At 39.1% G+C, this 24,302-nt stretch overlaps 1 protein-coding gene across 6 annotated transcripts in view; it reads left to right on the top strand.

The window, feature by feature from the left end:
• Positions 1-17,697, top strand: part of GHR (growth hormone receptor) — a 312,954-nt gene extending 295,257 nt beyond the window's left edge. For all 6 annotated transcript variants that reach the window (XM_010832815.1, XM_010832818.1, XM_010832816.1 and 3 more), the window contains 2 exons: positions 3,914-3,983; positions 14,675-17,697. In XM_010832815.1, the coding sequence (XP_010831117.1) occupies positions 3,914-3,983; positions 14,675-15,646 (1,042 nt within the window). In that variant the 3' untranslated portion in view covers positions 15,647-17,697. The remainder of the gene's footprint in view (positions 1-3,913; positions 3,984-14,674) is intronic.
• Positions 17,698-24,302: the final 6,605 nt, after the last annotated feature.

Raw genomic sequence — 24,302 nt, 5'->3', positions numbered from 1 at the left:
AAGAAGACATGGAGCTGACTGTGGCTCAGATCATCAGCTCCTTATTGCAAAATTCAGGCTTAAATAGAAGAAAGTAGGGAAAACCACTAGGCCTTTCAGGCATGACCTAAATCGAATCCCTTATGATTATGCAGTAGAGGTGATGAATAGATTCAAAGCATCAGATCTGGGACACAGAGTATCTAAAGAATTATGGAAGTTCGTAACATTCTACAGGAGGCAGTGACCAAAACCATCCCAAAGAAAAAGAAATGCAAGGAGGCAAAGTGGTTGTTGGGGGCAGGGGCGGGGGGCTTTACAAATAGCTGAGAAAAGGAGAGAAGCGAAAGGCATGGGAGAAAGGGTAAAACATACCCAACTGAATGCAGAGTTCCAGAGAATAAGAAGGCCTTCTTATCTCACCTTGCTAAATGAACAATGCAAAGAAATAAAGAAAAACACTAGAATGGGAAAGACTAGAGATTTCTTCAATAAAATTGAAGATATCAAAGGAACATTTCATGCAAGGATGGGCAGGATAAAGGACAGAAATAGTAAGGACCTAACAGAAGCAGAAGAGATTAAAAAGAGGTGGCATGAATACACAAAAGAACTATACAAAAAAGGTCTTAATGACCCAGATAACCACGATGGTGTAGTCACTACCTAGAGTCAGACATCCTGGAGTATAAAGTCAAGTGGGCCTCAGGAAGCATTACTACAAACAAAGCTAGTGAACATGACCGAATTCCAACTAAGCTATTTCAAATCCTGAAAGATGATGCTGCGAAAGTTCTGCACTCAATATGTCAGCAAATTTGGAAAACTCAGCAGTGGCCACAGGACTAGAAAAGGTCAGTTTTCATTCCAATCCCAAAGAAGGGCAATACCAAACAGTGTTCAAGCTACTGTACAATTGTGCTCATTTCACATGCTAGCAAGGTAATGCTCAAAATCCTTCAAGCTAGGCTTCAACAGTATGTGAACCAAGAACTTCCAGATATACCAGCTAAATTTAGAAAAGGCAGAGGAACCAGAGATCAAATTGCCAACATCTGTTGGCTCATGGGGAAAGCAAGGGAATTCCAGAAAAACATTTACTTCTGCTTCATTGACTACGGTAAAGCCTTTGATTGTGTGGATCACAACAAACTGTAGAAAATTCCTAAAGAGATGGAAATACCAGACCACTTCACCTGTCTCGTGAGAAACTTGTATGCAATAGTTAGAACCGGACACAGAACAACAGACTGGCTCAAAATTGGGAGAGGAGTACGTCAAGGCTATATATTGTCACCCTGCTTATTAAACTTATTTGGAGAGTATCATGCTAAATGCTGGGCTGGACGAATCACAAACTGGAAGCAAGACTGCTGGGAGAAATATCAATAACCTCAGATATGCAGATGACATTACTCTAATGGCAGAAAGCAAAGAGGAACTAAAGAGTCTCTTGATGAGGGTGAAAAGAGAGTGAAAAAGCTGGTTTGAAACAACATTCAAAAAAAACTAAGATTATGGCATCCAGTCCCATCACTTTATGGCAAATAGAAGGGGAAAAAGTGGAAGTAGTGACAGATTTTATTTTCTTGGGCTCCAAAATCACTGCCAACAGTGACTACAGCCATGAAATTAAAAGATGCTGCTCCATGGAAGGAAAGCTATCACACATCTAGACAGCATATTAAAAAGCAGAGATAACACTTTGCCAACAAAGGTCCACATAGTCAAAAAAAGGTATGATTTTTCCGGTAGTCATGTACATATGTGAGAGTTGGACCATAAAGAAAGCTGAGTGCTGAAGAACTGATTCTTTTGAATTGTGATGCTGGGAGTGTCCCTTGGACAGCAAGGAGATCAAATCAGTCAATCCTAAAGGAAATCAGTCCTGACTAATTCATCAGAAGGACTGATGCTAAAGCTGAAATTCCAATACTTTGGCCACCTGATTCGAAGAACTGACTAATTGGAAAAGACCCTGATGCTGGGAAAGACTGAAGGCAAAAGGAGAAGGGGACAGCTGAGAATGAGATGCTTAGATAGCAACACCAACTCAATGGACATGAGCTTAAGCAAACTCCAGAAGTTAATGGAGAATAGAGGAGCCTGCTGGTGTGCTGCAGTCCATGGGATTGCAAGAGTCAGACATGAGTTAGCAACTAAACAACAACAGAACCTGTGAATTATTTATTTAGAAATGCAGAACCAAGTTAACCCAGCAGCATGACAGAAAGCAAAGGGCATGGGTTTTGGAGTCAGCTGCTTTGAATTTGAGTGCCAGCTGAACCAAGTATTAGTGTGTGATTTGAACATGTTCCTTAAATCTCGAAATCTTTCCATAGATAATATCTTCTTCCTCCCTGGTCGTGGTAAGCACCAAAGGAAATGTTTAGTGCAAGTGTTGGCAAAGTTGTTTTAAAAATAACCGAACAGTAAATCTTCGGCTTTCTGGGCTATGCAGTCTCTGTCACTACTACTCATTTCTGCCACTGTGTCATGAAGGCAGCTGTAGATAATATATAAACTATGTTACATAGATAATATGTAAACTGAACTTGATTCCATGTTCTAAAAGAACTTTCTTTACAAAAACAGAGGGCAGAACAGATTTGGCCCACAGACTGAAATTTGCCAACACACTTTCCGTGTTTGGAGGCATTATTAGAGGCATTCAAAAGTGGTAGCAGTTATTAATAGCATGCTTTTTTTTTCCTATTATTTCTATTCATCAGTAACAATTTAACACTTGTCCTACTAAGTAAAACTAGTGAGTCTACTCAAACTCAACTTACAAAATGAAATTTGCCTTGGATTAGGTTAAAAAGTGATGGAAACATTCAGAGAATGGGTTCCCTATTGAGTGCTGTGCTTAGTTGCTCAGTTGTGTGCGACTCTTTTCAACCCCATGGACTGTAACCCACCAGGCTCCTCTGTCCATGGGGATTCTTCAGGCGAGAATACTGGAGTGGGTTGCCATGCTCTCCTCCAGGGGATCTTCTCAACCCAGGGATCAAACCAGGCTCTCCTGCACTGCTGGCAGATTCTTTACCAGCTGAGCTACCCAGGAAGCCCTCCCTATTGAGTAGACCAGACTATTTATTCACACTGAGTAGAATATCATCTGATATCCAAAAATCAGATTAGAATGGATAATCTCTATTCCAGAGCCACAGTGTTGATTTTAAAATGAAAACTCTATTCACACTATTAATGAAATAGACAAATGATTTACTCAGATTTATTCAGGCAATGTTTCTCTGTGCCAGAAATTTTCTAAGTGCTGGGAATACACTTAGGCACAAGATAGGCAGGATAGACATTGAAATAAATTATGGTCAAAAAGTAATGTAGATATTTGGAACAGAAAATTTAAGTGCATTATAGAATTGTGTATATAAACCTGTACTGATTAGAAATAGTTCATATTTAGTCTGTCCCAACTGAAATGAACCACGCAATGACATCCTGGTTAATGAGATTATCTTAAGTAATTTAATAATTCATGTGAGCATTGTGGTATGAACTTATCTCAGCCCACTCTTTTTTTAGGGTGCATATCTCTACATGGATTGGCTCTTTCTCCTCCCCTTCCCCAACGAATTATGTATCAAAATTACCTCCTTATAACTGACATGGAAATTGGCTTCAGATGGAATTAAATGTCTAACTCCCAATTCTGAAACTTTATAAAAGACATTAAGGAAAAGTTATAGGAAAACCACATTTTATTTAAATTCACTTCAGATGAGGGTTTTTTTCCATTCTTTAGTTTTGCCTCATCATTCACTGCTTAATGCTTTTCCTTCTCTTTCTCAGATTCACTTATTCCAAATATTCTGTTACTTTATATTAGTAATAATACTGTCAATATTTTATTTCTGTCTTTTGAAATGAGAATGAGTAACTTACATCAAAACAAAATTTTGTTTTCAAGGATTAAGATGCTGATTCTACCCCCAGTTCCAGTTCCAAAGATTAAAGGAATTGATCCAGATCTCCTCAAGGTAATTAATAAAATATCTAAGTTGTACACGACACTAATTAAATGTTACCTTAAGAACAGAGCCTTATGTTGAAACCTTTTGCAAGCTATATGTATCACATTTAATTTTTTGTATTCCTTCTGGGAAAAGTTTTTAAATAATACATCCCTTAAAATTATGAGGATGTCTTACGTATTTAAAAGCTCTTGACTTCTGAATCAAGATGACAGAGTAGTAGAACATGAAGCTCACCTCCTCCCACAAATTTATCAAAAATACATCTACATACGGATTGATCCTCAGAGAATATCTACTGAACACTGGCAGAAGACATCCAAACTCTGGAAAGGGCAAGAAAATTTCCATGTAACTGGGTAGGGCAAAAGAATAAAGAAAGAAACTGGAAAGGGACTCCGCCCCAGGAAGTCCCTTCACTGGTGGGGAGATCAGCCAGGACAGAGGGGGAGCTTCAGAGCTTTAGAGAAGAACACAGGAACAGGTTTGTAGCAGCTAGCATGTAGAGAAACCTGAACAGATGGTCAGTGCCACTCCCCTGCACTCCCCAGCCAGAGACCCATGTCCACTGGTGCAGGCTGGGTGCTGAAGCTCAGGCTTCAGAGATTAGACCCAGGGAAAGGACTTGGGTTGGTTGTGTAAAAACAGCCTGAAGGGGCTGCAGTTTGGTGTAACCGCACCTGAGGATGTACATGGTGGAAGCCTGGACCGTCTTAGAGGCCAGGCACCGTTGTTTGGGTGAGGGTCCCTGCATCTGCTCTCAGGTAACAGGCACCCCCCTCACCAGCTCCAAGAGCTATCACAAGCCACTACCCACCCCCTACACTTCAGGAGTGGTCATGAGCTGACACCACCTTCCTTGTAGACTCAAGGAGCACCTCACCACCTCTGCTCCCAACACATGCTCCAGGGGCACACATGAGCCACCACAGATTACCTGAGGATTGGGCACCAGCTATCACACTTGCACACTCTCCTTATCAAGGGAATAAGGCCAGCAGATACTGAGGGAAAAAATGACAGGCATCCATAATAAAAACAAACTACTAGAGTGGATTGCCATTTCCCTCTCCAGGGGATCTTCCCAACCCAGGGATCAAACCCATATCTCCTGCATTAGTAGGCATATTCTTTACCACTGAGACACAAGGGAAGCCTCTGACTGTGTGGATCACAATAAACTGGAAAATTCTGAAAGAGATGGGAATACCAGACCACCGGACCTGCCTCTTGAGAAATCTGTATGCAGGTCTGGAAGCAACACTTAGAACTGGACATGTAACAACAGACTAGTTCCAAATAGGAAAAGGAGTACCTTAAGGCTATATATTGTCACCCTGCTTATTTAACTTATATGCAGAATATATCATGAGAAATGCTGGGCTGGATGAAGCACAAGCTAGAATCAAGATTGCCAGGATAAATATCAATAACCTCAGATATGCAGATGACACCACCCTTATGGCAGAAAGTGAAGAGGAACTAAAGAGCCTCTTGATGAAAGTCAAAGAGGAGAGTAAAAAAGTTGGTTAAAGCTCAACATTCAGAAAACTAAGATCATGGCATCCAGTCCCATCACTTCATGGGAAATAGATGGGCAAACAGTGGAAACAGTGAGAGACTTTATTTTCTTGGGCTCCAAAATCACTGCAGATGGTGACTGCAGCCATGAAATTAAAAGACGCTTGCTCCTTGGTAGAAAAGTTATGACCAGCCTAGACAGCATATTAAAAAGCAGAGACACCACTTTGCCAACAAAGGTCCATCTAGTCAAGGCTATGGTTTTTCCAGTAGTCATGTATCAATATGAGAGTTGGACTATAAAGAAAGCTGAGTGCTGAAGAATTGATGCTTTTGAACTGTGGTGTTGGAGAAGACTCTTGAGAGTCCTTGGATTGCAAAGAGATCCAACCAGTCCATCCTAAAGGAGATCAGTCCTGAGTATTCATTGGAAGGATTGATGTTAAAGCTGAAACTCCAGTACTTTGGCCACCTGATGCAAAGAGTTCACTCATTTGAAGACACCCTGATGCTGGGAAAGATTGAAGGCAGGAGAAGAAGGGGACCTCAGAGGATGAGATGGTTGGATGGCATCACTGACTCAATGGACATGAGTTTGAGTAAACTCCGGGAGTTGGTGATGGACAGGGAGGCCTGGTGTGCTGCATTCCATGGGGTCACAAACAGTCAGACATGACTGAGAGACTGAACTGAACCAGTAAAGCCCACTAAAAATATTAAACCCACACAAACTACATAGGAAAAATGCCACATATAAATAGTCCTCTAAGACCATATATCATTAATTCTTCTAAACTCACAGAATAAGAGAAATAAGTAAGATGAAGAAGCAGAGGAACAATTCCCTTTTAAACCGAGAGAATTCCCCTGAAAGAACAATGAAACAGACCTCTTCAGTCTAATAGACATCTACTTCAAAAAAGAAGATAATGCAAATACTGAAGGAATTAAGACAGGCTGTTGACAGAAATGCAGAGTACTGTAAAAAGAAATTAGAAACTATAAGGAAGAACAAAGAAATAGAAAACTCATTTGCCAAGATGAACACTAAACTAAAAGCAATGAATAGCAGGAGGAATAATGCAGAAAAATGAATACGTGACCTGAAAGAAAAAATAATGGAAATCAACCAATCAGGACAGCAGACAGAAAGTCAAATTGAAACAAAAACAAAAAAAAAATGAAAGCAATATAAGAGACCTATGGGATAATACAAATCTTGCCAAGTGAAAGTCGCTCAGTCATGTCCAACTCTTTGCAACCCTATGGACTAAATAGTCCATAGAATTCTTCCGGCCAGAATACTGGAGTGGGTAGACCTTCCCTTCTCCAGGGGATCTTCCCAACCCGAGGATCAAACCCAGATCTCCCACATTGCAGGCAAATTCTTTACTAGCTGAGCCACCAGGGAAGCCCAAGAACACTGGAGTCTTTCTTCCCTTGCCAATTTATGCATAATAGGGATTCCAGAAGGGGAAGAAAGAGAAAAGGGTATTGAAAATGTATTTGGAATGCTGAAAACTTCCCAAACCTAAAGAAAGAAACATCCAGGTATAGGAAGCACGGAGTCCCAAACAAGGTAAACCCAAACACACCAAGACATATTATGATAAATATAGCAAAAGTAAAATAGAGGATTCTAAAGGCATCAAGAAAAAAAAAACAAAGAGTTGATTACAAGGGAACGCCCATAAGGCTATCCACTGATTTCTATACAGAAACACTGCAGGCCAGAAAGGAGTGGCAAGATACAGGTTCAGGATGGGGAACACATGTATACCTGTGGCAGATTCATTTTGATATTTGGCAAAACTAATACAATTATGTAAAGTTTAAAAATAAAATAAAATTTAAAAAAAAAATGTTAATCCCCAAGAAAAAAAAAAAAAAAGTCCTGAAACGGAAAAAGCTGCAATCTAGGATGTTCTACCCAGCAAGATTATTATTTAGAATATGAGATGAATTCCTCAGACAAACAAAAACTAAAAGAATACAGCAATACTAAACCTGCCCTAAAGGACTTCCCTTCTATTGTTTTCCTCTATTTCTTTGCATTGATCACTGAGGAAGGCTTTCTTATCTCTCCTTGCTATTCTTTGGAACTCTGCATTCAAATGAATATATCTTTCCTTTTTTCCTTTACTTTTAGTTTCTCTTCTTTTCTCAGCTATTTGTAAGGCCTCCTCAGACAAGCATTTCACCTTTTGCATTTCCTTTAGGGATGTTCTTGATCATTGTCTTATGTACAATGTCACGAACCTCTGTCCATAGTTCTTCACGCACTCTATCAGATCTAATCCCTTGAATGTGTTTCTCACTTCCATGGTATAATCATAAGGAATTTAAGTCATATCTGAATGGTCTAGTGGTTTTCCCTACTTTCTTCAATTTAAGTCTGAATTTGGCAGTAAGGAGTTCATAATCTGAGCCTTCCTCAGTGATCAATACAAAGAAATAGAGGGAAACAATAGAATGGAAAAGATTAGAGATCTCTTCAAGAAAATCAGAGATACCAAGGGAACATTTCATCAAAGATGGGCTTGATAAAGGACAGAAACGGTATGGACCTAACAGAAGCAGAAGATATTAAGAAGAAATGGCAAGAATACACAAAACAACTATACAAAAAAGATCTTCACAACCCAGATAACCACGATGGTGTGATCACTCATTTAGAGCCAGACATCCTGGAATGAAAAGTCAAGTGGGCTTTAGGGAGCATCACTGTGAACAAAGCTAGTGGAGATGATGGAATTCCAGTCGAGCTATTTCAAATCCTAAAATGATGCTGTGAAAGTGCTGCACTCAATATGCCAGCAAATTTTGGGAAACTCAGCAGTGGCCACAGGACTGGAAAAGATCAGTTTTCATTCCAATCCCAAAAAAAGTCAAAGCTAAAGAATGTTCAAACTACCGCACAATTACACTCATCTCACATGCTAGTAAAGTAATGCTCAAAATTCTCCAAACCAGGCTTCAACAATACATGAACCAAAAACTTCCAGATGTTCAAGCTGAATTTAGAAAAGGCAGAGGAAACAGAGATCAAATTGGATCATCAAAAAAGCAAGAGTGTTCCAGAAAAACATCTACTTCTGCTTTATGGACTATGCCAAAGCCTTTGACTGTGTGGATCACGATAAACTCTAGAAAATTCTGAAAGAGATTGGAATACCAGACCACCTGACCTGCCTCTTGAGAAATCTGTATGCAGGTCAGGAAGCAACAGTTAGAACTGGACATGGAACAGCAGACTGGTTCCAAATCGAGAAAGGAGTACATCAGGGCTGTATATTGTCACGCTGTTTATTTAACGTATATGCAGAGTGCATCATGGGACATTCTGGGCTGAATGAAGCACAAGCTGGAATCAAGCTTGCCTGGGAGAAATATCAATAACCTCAGATATGCAGATGACACCACCCTTAAGGCAGAAAGTGAAGAACTAAATAGCCTCTTGATGAAGGTGAAAGAGGAGAGTGAAAAAGTTGGCTTAAAGCTCAACATTCCAAAAACTAAGATCATGGCATCTGGTCCCATCACTTCCTGGCAAATAGGTGGGGAAACAATGGAAACAGTGTCAGACTTTATTTTTTAGGGTCTCCAAAATCACTGCAGATGGTGACTGCAGCCATGAAATTAAAAGCGCTTGCTCCTTGGACGAAAAGCTATGACCAACCTAGACAGCATGTTTGCAGAGACATTACTTTGCCAACAAAAGCCCATCTACTCAAAGCTATGGTTTTTCCAATAGTCATGTATGGATGTCAGAGTTGGACTATGAAGAAAGCTGAGCGCCAAAAAATTGATGCTTTTGAACTGTGGTGTTGGAGAAGACTCTTGAGAGTCCCTTGGACTGCAAGGAGACTAAACCTGTCAATCCTAAAGAAATCATTCCTGAATATTCATTTTAAGGACTGATGCTGAAGCTGAAACTCCATTACTTTGGCCACCTGATGCAAAGAACTGACTCATTGGAAAAGACCCTGATGCTGGGAAAGATTGAAGGCGGGAGGAGAAGGGGACAACAGAGGATGGGATGATTGGATGGCATCACCAACTCAATGAACATCAGTTTGAGTAAACTCCAGGAGTTGGTGATGGTCAAGGAAGCCTGGCATGCCACAGTCCATGGGGTCACAAAGAGTTCGACACAACTGAGCAACTGAACTGAACTGAATGGACTTCCCTACCTAAAGGGCTTCCCTGGTGGCTCAGCTAGTAAAGAACCCACCAGTCAATGCAAGAGATGCAGGTTCAATCACTGGGATGGGTAGACACCTGGAGAAGGAAATGGCAAACCACTCCAGTATTCTTGCCTGGAAAATTCCATGGATAGAGGAGCCTAGCAGGCTATAGTCCATGGGATCACAAAGAGTCAGACATGACTGAGCGTACACACGTACAAAGGAAATATTGAAAGGCCTTCTCTAAAAGAAGTAAGAATATATAGAGAAGAGGAAATCACAGTTAGAAAGCAAATCACCTAAATAAGCCAGTATACAGATTTTTTTTTAAATGTCTGTGAAAGTGATGATAACCGAAATGAACAGAAAAAGGATGAACATGAAGATATAAGAGGACATCAAAATCCTAAAATGTGGGAGAAAAGAGTACAAAAATGTAAAATTTTTTAATCATTTCCTAGAACATGTTTGAGCCTGTGTGATTACTAGTCTAAGGCAGGTAGAATATAATATGGTATATACATACATGAAAAACAAGGTAACCACAAATTAAGAACAAACAACAGATTCACAAAAACCAAAAAGAACATAATACAAAAATAATTCAAACCACAAAAAAAGAAGGGGGAGGGGGTCAAGGAAGAAATTTAAAAATCAGTGGGAAAGCAGGACTTAAAATAGCAATAAATACATATCAATTAATAATTGCCTTAAATGTCAGTGGACGAGACGTCCCAATCAGAATACACAGAGTGGCAGACTATGTGAAAAAATGAGAGCCTACATTATGTTGCCTACAAGAGACCCAGTTTAGAGCAAAGGACACACAGATTGAAAGGTGATGGGAGAAGATTTCATGCAAATGGAAATGACAAAGTGGGAATCACAATATACATGTCAGACAAAACATACCTTAAAATAAAGGCCATAAAAAAGATAAAGAAGGACACTATATAAAGATAAAAGGATCAATACAAGAAAAGAACTTTATACTCATCAACATAGATGCAATAATGTTGCAGCACTCAAATACATAAAACAGATCCTAACAGATATAAAGGGAGAAACCAACAGGAATACAGTAATAGTACGAGACCTTTAACACCCTACTCACATCAGTGGACAGATCTTCTAGACAGAAATCAAGGCAACAGGGATCATAAATGACATGATAGAACAGTTAGACCTAAATGATATTTTCAGGACATTATATCCATAAGAAACAGAATACACATTCTTTAAATGCACATGAAATATTCTCTAGGATTGACCACATGCTGCTGCTGCTGCTAAGTCGCTTCAGTCGTGTCCGACTCTATGCGACCCCATAGACGGCAGCCTACCAGGCTCCCCTGTCCCTGGGATTCTCCAGGCAAGAACACTGGAGTGGGTTGCCATTTCCCTCTCCAATGCATGAAAGTGAAGTCGCTCAGTTGTGTCCGACTCTTCACAACCCCATGGACTGCAGCCTACCAGGCTCCTCCGTCCATGGGATTTTCCAGGCAAGAGTACTGGAGTCGGGTGCCATCGCCTTCTCCAAGGATTGACCACATACTGGAGCACAAAAACAGGCCTCAACAAAGAATATAGAAATTATCTCAAGCATCTTTTCTCACCACAATGGCATGAAACTAAAAGTCAACCACAGAAAAAGAAATGAAATAAAAATGATCACAAAGCAATATGCTACTAAAAAACCAATGAGTCAATGATGAAAGTAAATTTAAAACTACCTTGAGAAAGATGACAATGAAAATACAACCATACAAAATCTTTGAGATGTAGCAAAATCAGTTCTTAGAGGGAAATTCATAGCTATACAGGCCTTCTTCATCAAAACAAGAAAAAAACCTAATCTACTACTTGAAGTAGAAAACGAACAAACAAAACATAAAATCAGCAAAAGGAAGGAAACAATCAAGATCAAAGAGGAAATAAATAAAATAGTGATTAAAAAATAGAAAAAAAATCAATAAAACCAAAAGTTCATTCTTTGAAAAGGTAAACAAGATTGATAAACCTCTGGCCAGGCTCACCAAGAAGAGAGAGAACCCAAATAAACAAGAAATGAGAAAGGAGACATAAAAACTGATATCACAATAATAACAAAGACCACAGGGAATGCTATAAACAATTATACGCCAACAAATTTGACAACCTAGAATAAATGGACAAGTTTCTAGAAACATACCCACCAGATTTGAATCACAGCCCACCAAAATTGAATCAAGAAATAGATAATTAGAAAAGACCAATCACTAGAGGTAAAATGGAATATGTAATTTTAAAACTTCCTATAAAGAAAAGTCCAGGACCAGATGGCTTTACAGGTGAATTCTACCAAACATACAAAGAAGAAATAACACTGATCCTTCTCAAAAGCTTCCAAAACACTAAAGAGGAGTTCCATTAGTTCCAAAGACATTTTATGACACCACCCTAATACCAAAACCAGACAAACACCACCAAAAAAGAAAATTACAGGCCAATCTTTGAGGAATATAGATGCAAAAATTCTCAGCAAAATATTAGCAGACCAAATCCAAAAGCAACAACAAAAAAAAGATCACATACTACAACCAAGAGTCATTCCAAGTTCACAAGGATGCTCAACATACACAAGTCAATGTGATACATAAACAAAAGACAAAATCACATGATCATCTCAAGAAAAAAGACCATCTGACAAAATTTCACATCCATTCATGATAAAACTCTTACCAAAGTGGGTATAAAGGGAACATATCACAACATAATAAAAGCCAAATGACAAACCCACACCCAATGTAATAGCCAATGGTGAAAAACTGAAAGCCTTCATGCTAAAATCTAGAACAGGACCAGGATGCCCACTCTCACCTCTTCTATTTAACATAGTATTGAAAGTCCTAGCCACAGAAATCAGACAAGAAAAAGAAAATTTATCCAAGTTGGAAGGGAAGAGGCCAACTGTTACATGCAGATGACTTAAATATAAGGCATTTTACCATCAGAGCTTCCCTGGTAGCTCAGACAGTAAAAAATCTGCCTGTAATACAGGAGACCTGGGTTCAATCCCTGGGTTGGGAGGATCCCCTGGAGAAGGGCATGGCAACCCGTTTCAGTATTCTTTCCTGAAGAATCCCCATGGACAGAGGAGCCTCCTAGGCTATACTCCATGGGGTCACAAAGAGTTGGACACGACTGAGCAACTAATACATACATACCATCAAGCTCCTAGAAGAGATCATAGGCAAAACATTCTCTGACATAAATCATATCAATGTATTCTTAGGTCAGTTTCCCAAGGCAATAGAAATAAAAGCAAAAATAAACAAATGGGACTTAATCAAACTTACAAGCTTTTGCACAGCAAAAAAAAACATAAAGGAAAAGAACTTACATAATGGGAGAAAGTATTTGCAAATAATGAGACCAACCAGGGCTTCATTTCCAAAATACGAAAACAGCTCATACAACTCAACAACAATAAAAACCCAATCAAAAACTGGGCAGAAGACCTAAACAGACATTTCTTCAAAGAAGAAATACAAATGGCCAATAGGCACATGAAAAGATGTTAAACACTGCTAATTATTAGAGAAGTACAAATCAGAACTACAACGAGGTACCACCTCACACCAGTCAGAATGGCCATCATTAAAAACTACAAATAACAGATGCTGGAGAGGATGTGAACAAAAGGGAACCCTCCTACACTGTTGGAATGTAAGTTGGTACAGCCAATATGGAAAATATTTATAATATGGAGATTCCTCAGAAAACTAAAGAATTACCATATGATTCAAGCTTTTTGTTGGCAGGAAAGCTATGACAAACCTAGACAGCATGATGAAAAGTGGAGACATTACTCTGCCAACAAAGGTCTGTATAGTCAAAGCTATGGTCTTCCCAGTGGTCACATACAGTTGTGACAGATGGACTGTAAAGAAGGCAGAGCACCAAAGAATTGATGCCTTCAAACTGTGGTGATGGAGAAGGCTCCTGAAAGCCCCCTGTACAGCAAGGAGATCAAACCGGTCAATCTTAAGGGAGATCAATCCTGAATACTCATTGGAAGGACTGATGCTGAAGCGACAGTATTTTGTTCATCTGATGAGACAGCCAACTCACCAAAAAAGTCCCTGATGCTGGGAAAGATTGAGGGCAGAAGGAGAAGAGAGCATCAGAGGATCAGATAGCTGAATGGCTTCACTGATGCAATGGACATGAACTTGGGCAAACTTTGGAAGATGGGGAGGGACAGGAAGGCCTGGCGTGCTGTGGTCCATGGGGTCACAAAGAGTCAGACATGACTGGTGACTGAATAACAGCAACAGTGATCCAACAGTCCCACTTCTAGACATATATCCAGACAAAACTCTAATCCGAGAAGATACATGCACCCCTATGTTCACAGAATCACTATTCACAATAGCCAAGACTGGGAAACAACCTAAATGTCCATCAACAGATGAATGAATGAAGATGTGGTACATATATACAATGGAGTACTACTGAGCCATTTAAAAAAGAATGAAATAATGCTACTTGTAGCAACAAGGATGCAACTAAAGATTATCATACTAACTGAAGTAAATCATAAAGAGAAAGACATATAGCATATGTTACCACTTATATGTGGAATCTAAAATATGATACAAATGAATCTATGTACAAAACAAAAACAGACTCACAGACATAGAGAATAGACTCGTGATTGCCAAGGGGGAGAGGGTTGGAGGAGGGATGGTGTGATGTTGGGGTTAGCAGATATATGCTATTATATATGGAATGGATAAACAAGGTCCTTCTGTCTAGCACAGAGAACTATGTTTAGTATCCTATGATGAACCATAATGGAAAATAATTTTAAAAAAGAAAAGTTCTTCACTAATGTATTTGTTACATGGTTTGTTATATGATTTTGTTACTGATTAGACTCAATATTATTTGTTAAATCAATTGTTGTTAATTTATTTTCATAGATCTTCTTTTTCTATTTTATAGGAAGGAAAATTAGAAGAGGTGAATACAATCTTAGCCATTCATGACAACTATAAACACGAATTCTACAATGATGACTCTTGGGTTGAATTTATTGAACTAGATATTGATGACCCTGATGAAAAGACTGAAGGGTCAGACACAGACAGACTTCTGAGCAATGACCATGAAAAATCACTCAATATCTTTGGGGCAAAGGATGACGACTCTGGGCGTACCAGCTGCTATGAACCTGACATTCTGGAGGCTGATTTCCATGTCAGTGACATGTGCGATGGTACCTCAGAGGTTGCTCAGCCACAAAGGTTAAAAGGGGAAGCAGATATCTCATGCCTTGATCAGAAGAATCAAAATAATTCACCTTCTAATGATGCTGCCCCTGCTAGCCAGCAGCCCAGTGTTATCCTAGTAGAGGAAAACAAACCAAGACCACTTCTCATTGGTGGAACTGAGTCAACTCATCAAGCTGTCCATACACAGCTCAGCAATCCAAGTTCATTGGCAAACATTGATTTTTATGCCCAGGTAAGCGACATTACACCAGCAGGAAATGTGGTCCTTTCCCCAGGCCAAAAGAATAAGACTGGGAACCCCCAGTGTGACACACACCCAGAAGTGGTCACACCCTGCCAAGCTAACTTCATCGTGGACAACGCTTACTTCTGCGAGGTAGACGCCAAAAAGTACATTGCCCTGGCCCCTCACGTCGAGGCTGAATCACACGTAGAGCCAAGCTTTAACCAGGAAGACATTTACATCACCACAGAAAGCCTTACCACTACAGCTGGGAGGTCGGGGACAGCAGAACATGTTCCAAGTTCTGAGATACCTGTCCCAGATTATACCTCCATTCATATAGTACAGTCTCCACAGGGCCTCGTACTCAATGCGACTGCCCTGCCCTTGCCTGACAAAGAGTTTCTCTCATCATGTGGCTATGTGAGCACAGACCAACTGAACAAAATCATGCCATAGCTTTTCTTTGATTTCCCATGAGCTACCCATTGAATGGCACAGGGTTGGCTGGGGCATGAATGCTTAAACCAAAACAATGTTTAAACTTTTTTTGGGAGGGGGGTGAGTTGAGGGTGGGGAATATGAATTCTAAATGCCTTTTCCTGAAATGTTGAAACATTATATTAAAAAAAGAAGAAGAATCCTTAATCAGATAAATATTCCTGTTGTGAATTGTAAATACTTTAAAGAACTGTCTCAAAGACTGTTTAGTGGCAGTAATTGTCTTGTTATTGTGGGTGTTAATTTTGTGCTACTAAGCATTGAATGGCTATGTTTTTTAATGTATAGTTAATCATGCTTTTTGAAAAAGCGAAAAATCAGGTGGCTTTTGCAGTTCAGGAAGATTGAATGCAAATTATAGCACAGGATAATTTTTTTTTATAATTGGGAACTAAAATTATAGGTAAGAAGAAATAGTTTGGATATGTAAAACATTTATTTTGGCATAAAATGGATAAAGATATTTTTAATAATTTACACTTTAAGCATGGCTATTTTATATTACACTGTATACGGTGTACTGTAGTTCATGCCAACCCATCTAAAGAATGTAATAACTGCAGTCTAAAGCTGGTTTAATGCCTTGGTCAATGCACCTGAAGAAAAACTAGTTTTTTACAAGGCCCTTTTTATACCTCCTAAAACTCTTTAAGTGATTCTGAAATGATTGTAGTTACCTGCATTATTGGAAAGTGCTCATCTTATCTGAATTTGTAAACAAATATTTGTTAATTTAGAAAACTTTTAAATGTTTGCACAAGTCAACTTACCATGAACCAAAAAAAAACAAAACACACACACAGAAGAATAACAACAAAAAAAACCTTTTCTTACCCAAGTTTTGGTTCATGTCAGAGGGCTACATACTAAGAGAAGTAGAAATTACAGCTTGTTCCTATTGACCAGGATGCTTAATCACTGCAGTGCCCTGGAAAAAAGTGTCTTAGCGCATGCATATCATGAGAGTCAAGCCTTAGAACCTCCACCGCAATGTCTCGTATTTCATATTTATCTAAGGAAGGAATAGGAACAAGAAGCATTTTGTAAGTTGAAGCTGGTCAAAGTGAAGTTAACCAGATCATGGAATAAAAGTTCAAGAAGTAGGTTTTTCTTTCATAGCCTATAGCCAGACACATGCTCATTGTTAGTGATAATGAGAAACAAACCAAAAAAAAAAACCAAGATTTTAAATCCCGAAAGATAACTCAAAAATTTATTTAAACCCATAGCAGAAACTTTCTTCCTCACCACATCTTTTATAGGATTTATTTAAAGCAGTGAAATGAGTTTCATCATTTTTTACCTCCTCTCTGAGTGAATTGGCCTTAAAGCTGGTAGTTAGAAGAAAATGAGGTCTGAGTAATTTATAAATTATTGCTCAATCCCTGAATAAATTAAACATCATTCACAGGAGCATTGGGATTGCTCCGCAAAAGGTTTGTCAAAAAGAGAAGACTCATCTCACTCATGAATGCTTCTCACTTTAAGTATTTTTTTAAAGTTAATAAAACTTTAAAGTTAGCTTTAACTTAAAAAGCATATTTGCCATTTAGCTCAGACCTTTTTAGAAAATAAGCTTAATGGTTGGTAATTTTAAATTCCTTCTTTCTTGCAGGAAGGACAGTGAAAAACTAAAATTGGGTGTTTAAAGTTCAATATGTTACTTGTAATAAATGTTCAATAGGTTTTCTGCTATCTTGCTGCTATGGTTTTCTCTAAGAGCTACATAATTTAGTTTCACAGACAATTTCATCTATGTAGAACCTAATTCAACTTAAAACTGTGTGTTTGGGGAAACTATCTTACCATTTCACAGTAGGCTGACAACATTTCTATAGCCAAAAATAGCTAAATACCTCAATCGGTCTCCGAATGTCATTTTGGTACTTTGCTGGCCACACAAGCCATTATTCACTAGTATGACTAGTTGTGTCCTGCAGTTTATATTTAACTTTCTTTATGTCTGTGGATTTTTTTCCTTCAAAGTTTAATAAATTTATTTTCTTGGATTTGTGATGGTATCCTTCTGTTATCAAACACCACAGAAAAACATCCTCAATCAGACTGCATACTCTTGAGTTCTTCTCCTTGTAAGGAGAACTTAGCACAGTAGCTTAAACACAGTAGCAATGTGTGTGATTTTTGATCTGGGCTGAAATACAGAAGCAGAGGAAACAGCTCCTTATTTCTTCTTCTTTTTTTTTTTTTTAAGGAAACAAGAGCCCAGCACAAAAATATCCTGCTGGATTTCCTGGACTCTTAGAGCCATATTTTGGATGTGTCAAAGCATGCATGACACATGCGGGGGTGTTTGTTTGTGAGAAGGGGGAGAGTTTAAGCCTGTTGCCTAGAAGGGAAAAACAGCTCTCCCTCTACCATTCACACATTAGAAGAAGTCAGTTTGTCAGACAAGCCCCTTGTCATAATGGGAGACTGATAAGAAGTCAAGACTGGGAGGGAAGCTAGTCAGGCAGGTTGTGTAGGACCCTGAGAACAGGAAACCCATGAGGCAGAGATTCTTCCACAGAAGGTTCCAGCTCCTAGAGACATGAAATTGTGATAAATTCAAATCCTATACACACCAGGTGGGCAACCCACAAACAGGAAAATGATTGTATTTCAGAGATTCTCCCACAGGAGTGACAGTTTTAAGTCCTGCATCAGGCTCCCTAGCCTGGGGGTCTAGCATTGGGAGGAAGGGCCCCCAGAGCATCTGGCTTTGAAGGCAACTGGGTTTGATCACAAGACTTCCGCAGGACTGGGGAAAATAGAAATTCCACTCTTGGAGGGCACATACAAGGTCATATAAGCACATACAAGGTCTTGAGAACCCAGGAGGAAAAGTAGTGACCTGGAGACCCTGGGTCAGAGCTACCTGCTTGTATTGGACGGTCTCCTGCAGAACCAGCAGCAGGTGGCTGTGACTCAGTGCAGGGACAAAGACACTGGTAGCAAGAGTTCTGGAGGGTACTTATTGGCATGAGCTCTCCTGGAGGCCACCATTTTCTTACCAAGACCTGGCCCCACCCAACAGCCTATAGGCTCCAGTGCTGGAACACCTCAGGCCAAACAACCAACAGGGTGGGAACAGGCTGCCTAAAGTTTTACTAAGCCCACAGCTGGTCACTAAACACAACCCTTGACATGGCCCTGCCCAGAGGAGGAACAAGACCCAGCTTCATCCAGCAGTGGACACAAACCAGTCCTCTCCCCAGGAAGCTAACACAAGCCCCTGAGACCAGCCTCATCCACAAGGGGGCAGATCAGCAGAAGCAACAAGAGCTACAACCCTGCATCCTGCAGAATGGAAGCCATGAAAACAAAGACAAAGATAGCAGAGGAATATATCCCAGGTGAAGGAACAAGCTAAAACCCCAGAAGAACAGCTAAGTGAAGTGGAGGTAGACATCTTCCTGAAACAGAATTCAGAGAAATGATAGTAAAGATGATCCAAGATCTCAAAAAAAAACAAAAAAGAAAGAAGAACAGGGGCACAGAACAAGATACAATAAATGCTTAGTGAAGAACTAAAGAACAGAGATGAACAATACAACAAGTAAAATTAAAAGTACACTAGAAGGAATAAACACCAGAATAAATAAGGCAGGAGAATGTATATGTGAGCTGAAAGACAGAATGTTATAAATCACTACTGTGGAACAGAATTTTAAAAAAGAATGAAAAGCAATAAGGACAGTCTTAAGAGATTTCTGGGACAATATTAAATGCACTAACATTAGCAATATAGGGGTACCGTAAACAGAAGAGATAAAGGACCTGAGAATTAACGGAAGAATTAATAGCTGAAACTTTCCTAACATGGGAAAGGAAACAGTCACCCAAGCTGAGGAAGCAGAGACTTCTCCCAGGAAGGATAAACCCAAGGGGGAACACACACAGACTTATAGTAATCAAATTGACAAAAATTAAAGACAAAGTGATAATACTAAAAGCAACAAGGGAAAGGCAACAAACATACAAGTTTATCAGCTTATTTTTTCAGCAGAAACTCCACAGAAGGTCAAAAGGGAATGGCAGGATATATTTACAGTGATGAAAGGGAAAAACCTAAACCAAGAAGACTTGTTCAGATTTGATGGAGAAATCAAAAGCTTTACAAACAAGGAAAAGCTAATAGAATTCAGCACCACCAGATAAAACCAACTCTGCAACAAATGCTAAAGGAACTTCTCTAGGTGGAAAGGTCACAACTAGAAGGAAGAAAATTACAAATGGAAAAGCTCACTGGTAAAGGCCAACATTCAGTAATGGTAGAAAATCATCCACACGTAAATATGATATCAAAACCAGTCATCATGAGGAGAATACAAATGTAGGATATGGAAAATGAAATTTAAAAAAAACAGCAACTTAAAACAACCTTGTTTACAGACTGCTATATCAAAACCTCATGGTAACTGCAAACCAAAAATCTACAATAGATACACATACAAAGAAAACACAAGAGTAAATTTAGTCATCACAAGGAAGAGAACAAAAGAGGAAGGGAAGAAAAAAGACTTACAAAAACAAATCCAAAACAATTAACAAAATGGCAATAAGAACATACATATCAATGTGTTAAATGTAAACATATTAAATGCTCCAACCAAAAGACACAGACCGACTGAATAGATACAAAAACAAGACCCATACTATAAGAGACCCACATCAGATCTAGAGACACATACAGATAGAAAGGGAGGGGGTGAGAAAAGTATTCTGTGCAAATGGAAATCAAAGGAAAGCTGGGGTGACACTACTTAAGACAAATGGTTAAAAAAAATACTCTTATAAAGGATACTACATAATGATCAAGGTACCAATCCAAGAAGATGTAATAAGTATAAATACATATGCACCTAACATAGCAGCACCTCAATACATAAGGCAAATACTAACAGCCATAAAAGGAGAAGTAAACAGTAACACAATAACAGGAGACTTTAACACCCCACTTTCATCAATAGATCATCCAGACAGAAAATCAATAAAGGAAACAGACCTTAAGGATACACTAGACCAGATGAACTTAATTGATATTTATAAAGCATTTCATCCAAAAGGAACAATAATATACATTATTTTCAAGTGTCATGAGACATTCTCCAAGTTGATCACATGCTAGACCATAAAACAAGCCTTGGTAAATTTAAGAAAATTGAAATCATATCAAGAATTTTTTCTGACCACAGCACTATGAGATTAGAAATCAACTACAAGCAAAAAAAAGACTGCAAACACACAAACATGTGGAAGCTAAACAATATGCTACTAAACAACCAGTGGCTCACTGAAGAAATCAAAGAGGGAATAAAAAATACCTGGAGACAAATGACAATGAAAACACAGTGATTCAAAACCTATGGGATGCAGGAAAAGCAGCTGTAAAGGGAAAGTTTATAGCAATAAAACCTTACATCAAGAAACAAGAAAAGTCCCAAATCAACACCTAAAGGAGCTAGAGAAAGAACAAACAAAACCCAAAATTAGTAGAAGGAAAGAAATCATAAAGATCAGAGCAGAAATTAATGAACTAGGATTGAAAAAAATATAAAAAATGAAACTAAAAGCTAATTCTTCAAAAAGATAAAATTGATAAACCTTTAGCCAGACCCAGAATCACCAAGGATAAAAGAAAAAGCACTCAAATCAATAAAATTAGAAATGAAAAAGTTACAATGAACACCACAGAAATACAAAGGATCATAAGAGATTATTATGAATAAATACATGTCAATATAGAAGTTACTTGAATCCAAACTCTAGGTAGAATCCAAGATCATTTGCTTAATCTCCTTGCTAACTTAATATTTAAGGGCTGTGTGTAAATAGCACAGCTTCAGAGTAAGAATTTGACCTTTTGTTAAGCTCTGTTCCCTTGGAAATCAAAGAATATTATGTCAACTATGTTCAGATCAGATCAGATCAGTCACTCAGTTGTGTCCGACTCTATGCGACCCCATGAATTGCAGCACGCCAGGCCTCCCTGTCCATCACCAACTCCCGGAGTTCACTCAGACTCACGTCCATCAAGTCAGTGATGCCATCCAGCCATCTCATCCTCTGTCGTCCCCTTCTCCTCTTGCCCTCAATCCCTCCCAGCATCAGAGTCTTTTCCAATGATTCAACTCTTCGCATGAGGTGGCCAAAGTTCTGGAGTTTCAGCTTCAGCATCATTCCTTCCAAAGAAATTCCAGGGCTGATGTCCTTCAGAATGGACTGGTTGGATCTCCTTGCAGTCCAAGGGACTCTCAAGAGTCTTCTCCAACACCACAGTTCAAAAGCATCAATTCTTCGGCGCTCAGCCTTCCTCACAGTCCAACTCTCACATCCATACATGACCACAGGAAAAACCATAGCCTTGACTAGACGAACCTGTGTTGGCAAAGTAATGTCTCTGCTTTTGAATATGCTATCTAGGTTGGTCATAACTTTCCTTCCAAGGAGTAAGTGTCTTTTAATTTCATGGCTGCAGTCACCATCTGCAGTGACTTTGGAACCCAAAAAATAAAGTCTGACACTGTTTCCACTGTTTCCCCATCTATTTCCCATGAAGTGATGGGACCGGATGCCATGATCTTCATTTTCTGAATGTTGAGCTTTAAGCCAACTTTTTCACTCTCCACTTTCACTTTCATCAAGAGGCTTTTGAGTTCCTCTTCACTTTCTGCCATAAGGATGGTGTCATCTGCATATCTGAGGTTATTGATATTTCTCCCGGCAATCTTGATTCCAGCTTGTGTGTTACACAAGTAAAATTGCTCATGGTTAAAATGACCTGACTGGTAAATTGCATCTGGATAAGGAACAACTCTAAATGCTCAAAGATAAACCGTGCTTTAAACATAAGTATGGTGACTCTCTGAGTACATCCCATGTGGGGACATTGTAAGTTTTGCCTATGGAGTTGTAACAAGAGCTAGTGGCACCAGTGAGAAATAGAGCTTCTAAGCCTTGGGTGAACTCCTTTATATGCCCACTACCAGTCTCCTGCTCTTATACCTCAGCGGTCACTTGGCAGAGGAGAGGAAAGAAAATACCGCACAGCTGTATTAATGATTGTGTAGACTGCTATATGGACTGTTGCTACAACTATGACTATAAAACAGAAAGCCTCATACTGCCCTGTCCTACATTCTCATCAGTAAACTAGAAATAAGTATTGCCTGTAGTCATCTGGGGAATGTTTACTTGAACTTAAGGTCCCCTTGTGGAGGCAGCAAGAGACACTTGCCACTCCTTGAATAGAGTTTGTGCTTTCCCATCTCCGTGTGTTTTGTTCCTGCCTCTTCCTTCACCTGTAAAGCTCCCACCTACAAAGCCTGCCTGTCAAATTTCCCCTCATTATTCATGACCCAGCTCAAGACTTCCTTCATGCAGCCCCCCTAATTCCTTCGAACCTTGAATGATTACTCCCTCCTTTGAACCACTTCTAAATGGTGTTTATCACACTCTAGTTTTTAGCTCACCTAACAAGCTGCCTAGAATGGGTTTACCAACATGTACTCTAGGGCATACCTGTTCCCTTAACTGGTCTTAAGTGAGCAATTCTCTAAAGCTGGAAAACACTTTATACTACACTTCCCTCTGGGAAAGCCAGAGTACAAATTGACATTTTAAACTATTGTTAAAGAAATCTACTTAAATTTAAACACATTTTCCAATTTATTCAACAATGGAAAATATAATGGTAAAGGAGTACACATCATTGGATATATTAACACTTGCGAAAAACAGCTCTAGAAGAATAACTAGCAAGCCTGGCACAAAATAAAGTTATAATAAAATTCATGTAAACATGAATCTGAACTGAGCATCTTTGAGGCCATAAAACTTATCAATAAAACTTCCCAAGAAATAAAAGGCAAAGGAGCTGCATACTTAAAATAACCACAGATCCTTCTCAACACAGGTGCATTGTTTTTTCACACATGAAATGACATTTTTCTAAGACCTTGGAGGTCTTAGAGCATTCATTTTCTTCTCTGTGGCATTTACTTTCTATCTCCTTGCTGGAAAAAGACCAAATTTTCCTCTTTCAACTGAAAGACTAGCTGAGGGGGGCTGACACATGGAATTTAGCAATGATAACAAATTCTCGATTTCAGTGCATTTAGTTTACTGTGAAATCTGAGGGTTACAACACTGAAATAGTCACTCTGAAGAGCATATTTTTCTGGGAAGATGCAGAGTAATGTGTATGTTATTGCCTGAACACAAATAATTTCACACCTTATTTTTATCTTCTTAGTCAAAAAAAAAAAAAAAAAAACTGGGGGGAGAGGGGCGGCGGTCCTAAGATGGTGGAGGAATAGGATGGGGAGACCACTTTCTCCCCTACAAATTCATCAAAAGAACATTTGAACATTGAGCAAATTCCACAAAACAACTTCTGAATGCTGGCAGAGGACATCAGGCACCCAGAAAGGCAGCCCATTGTCTTCGAAAGGAGGTAGGGAAAATATACAAAAGATAAAAAGAGAGACAAAAGAGGGAGGGACGGAGATCCATCCCGGGAAGGGAGTCTTAAAAAGAAGAGGTTTCCAAACACCAGGAAACACTCTCACCGGCAAATCTGTGGCAAGCCTTGGGACCTCAGAGGGCAACATAA

The sequence above is a fragment of the Bison bison genome, unplaced genomic scaffold (assembly GCF_000754665.1).
Source record: "Bison bison bison isolate TAMUID 2011002044 unplaced genomic scaffold, Bison_UMD1.0 scf7180017862275, whole genome shotgun sequence".
Lineage (NCBI taxonomy): Eukaryota > Metazoa > Chordata > Mammalia > Artiodactyla > Bovidae > Bison > Bison bison.
Note: the sequence above shows the minus strand (reverse complement) of the source record. Positions and strands in the feature narration are given on the sequence as shown.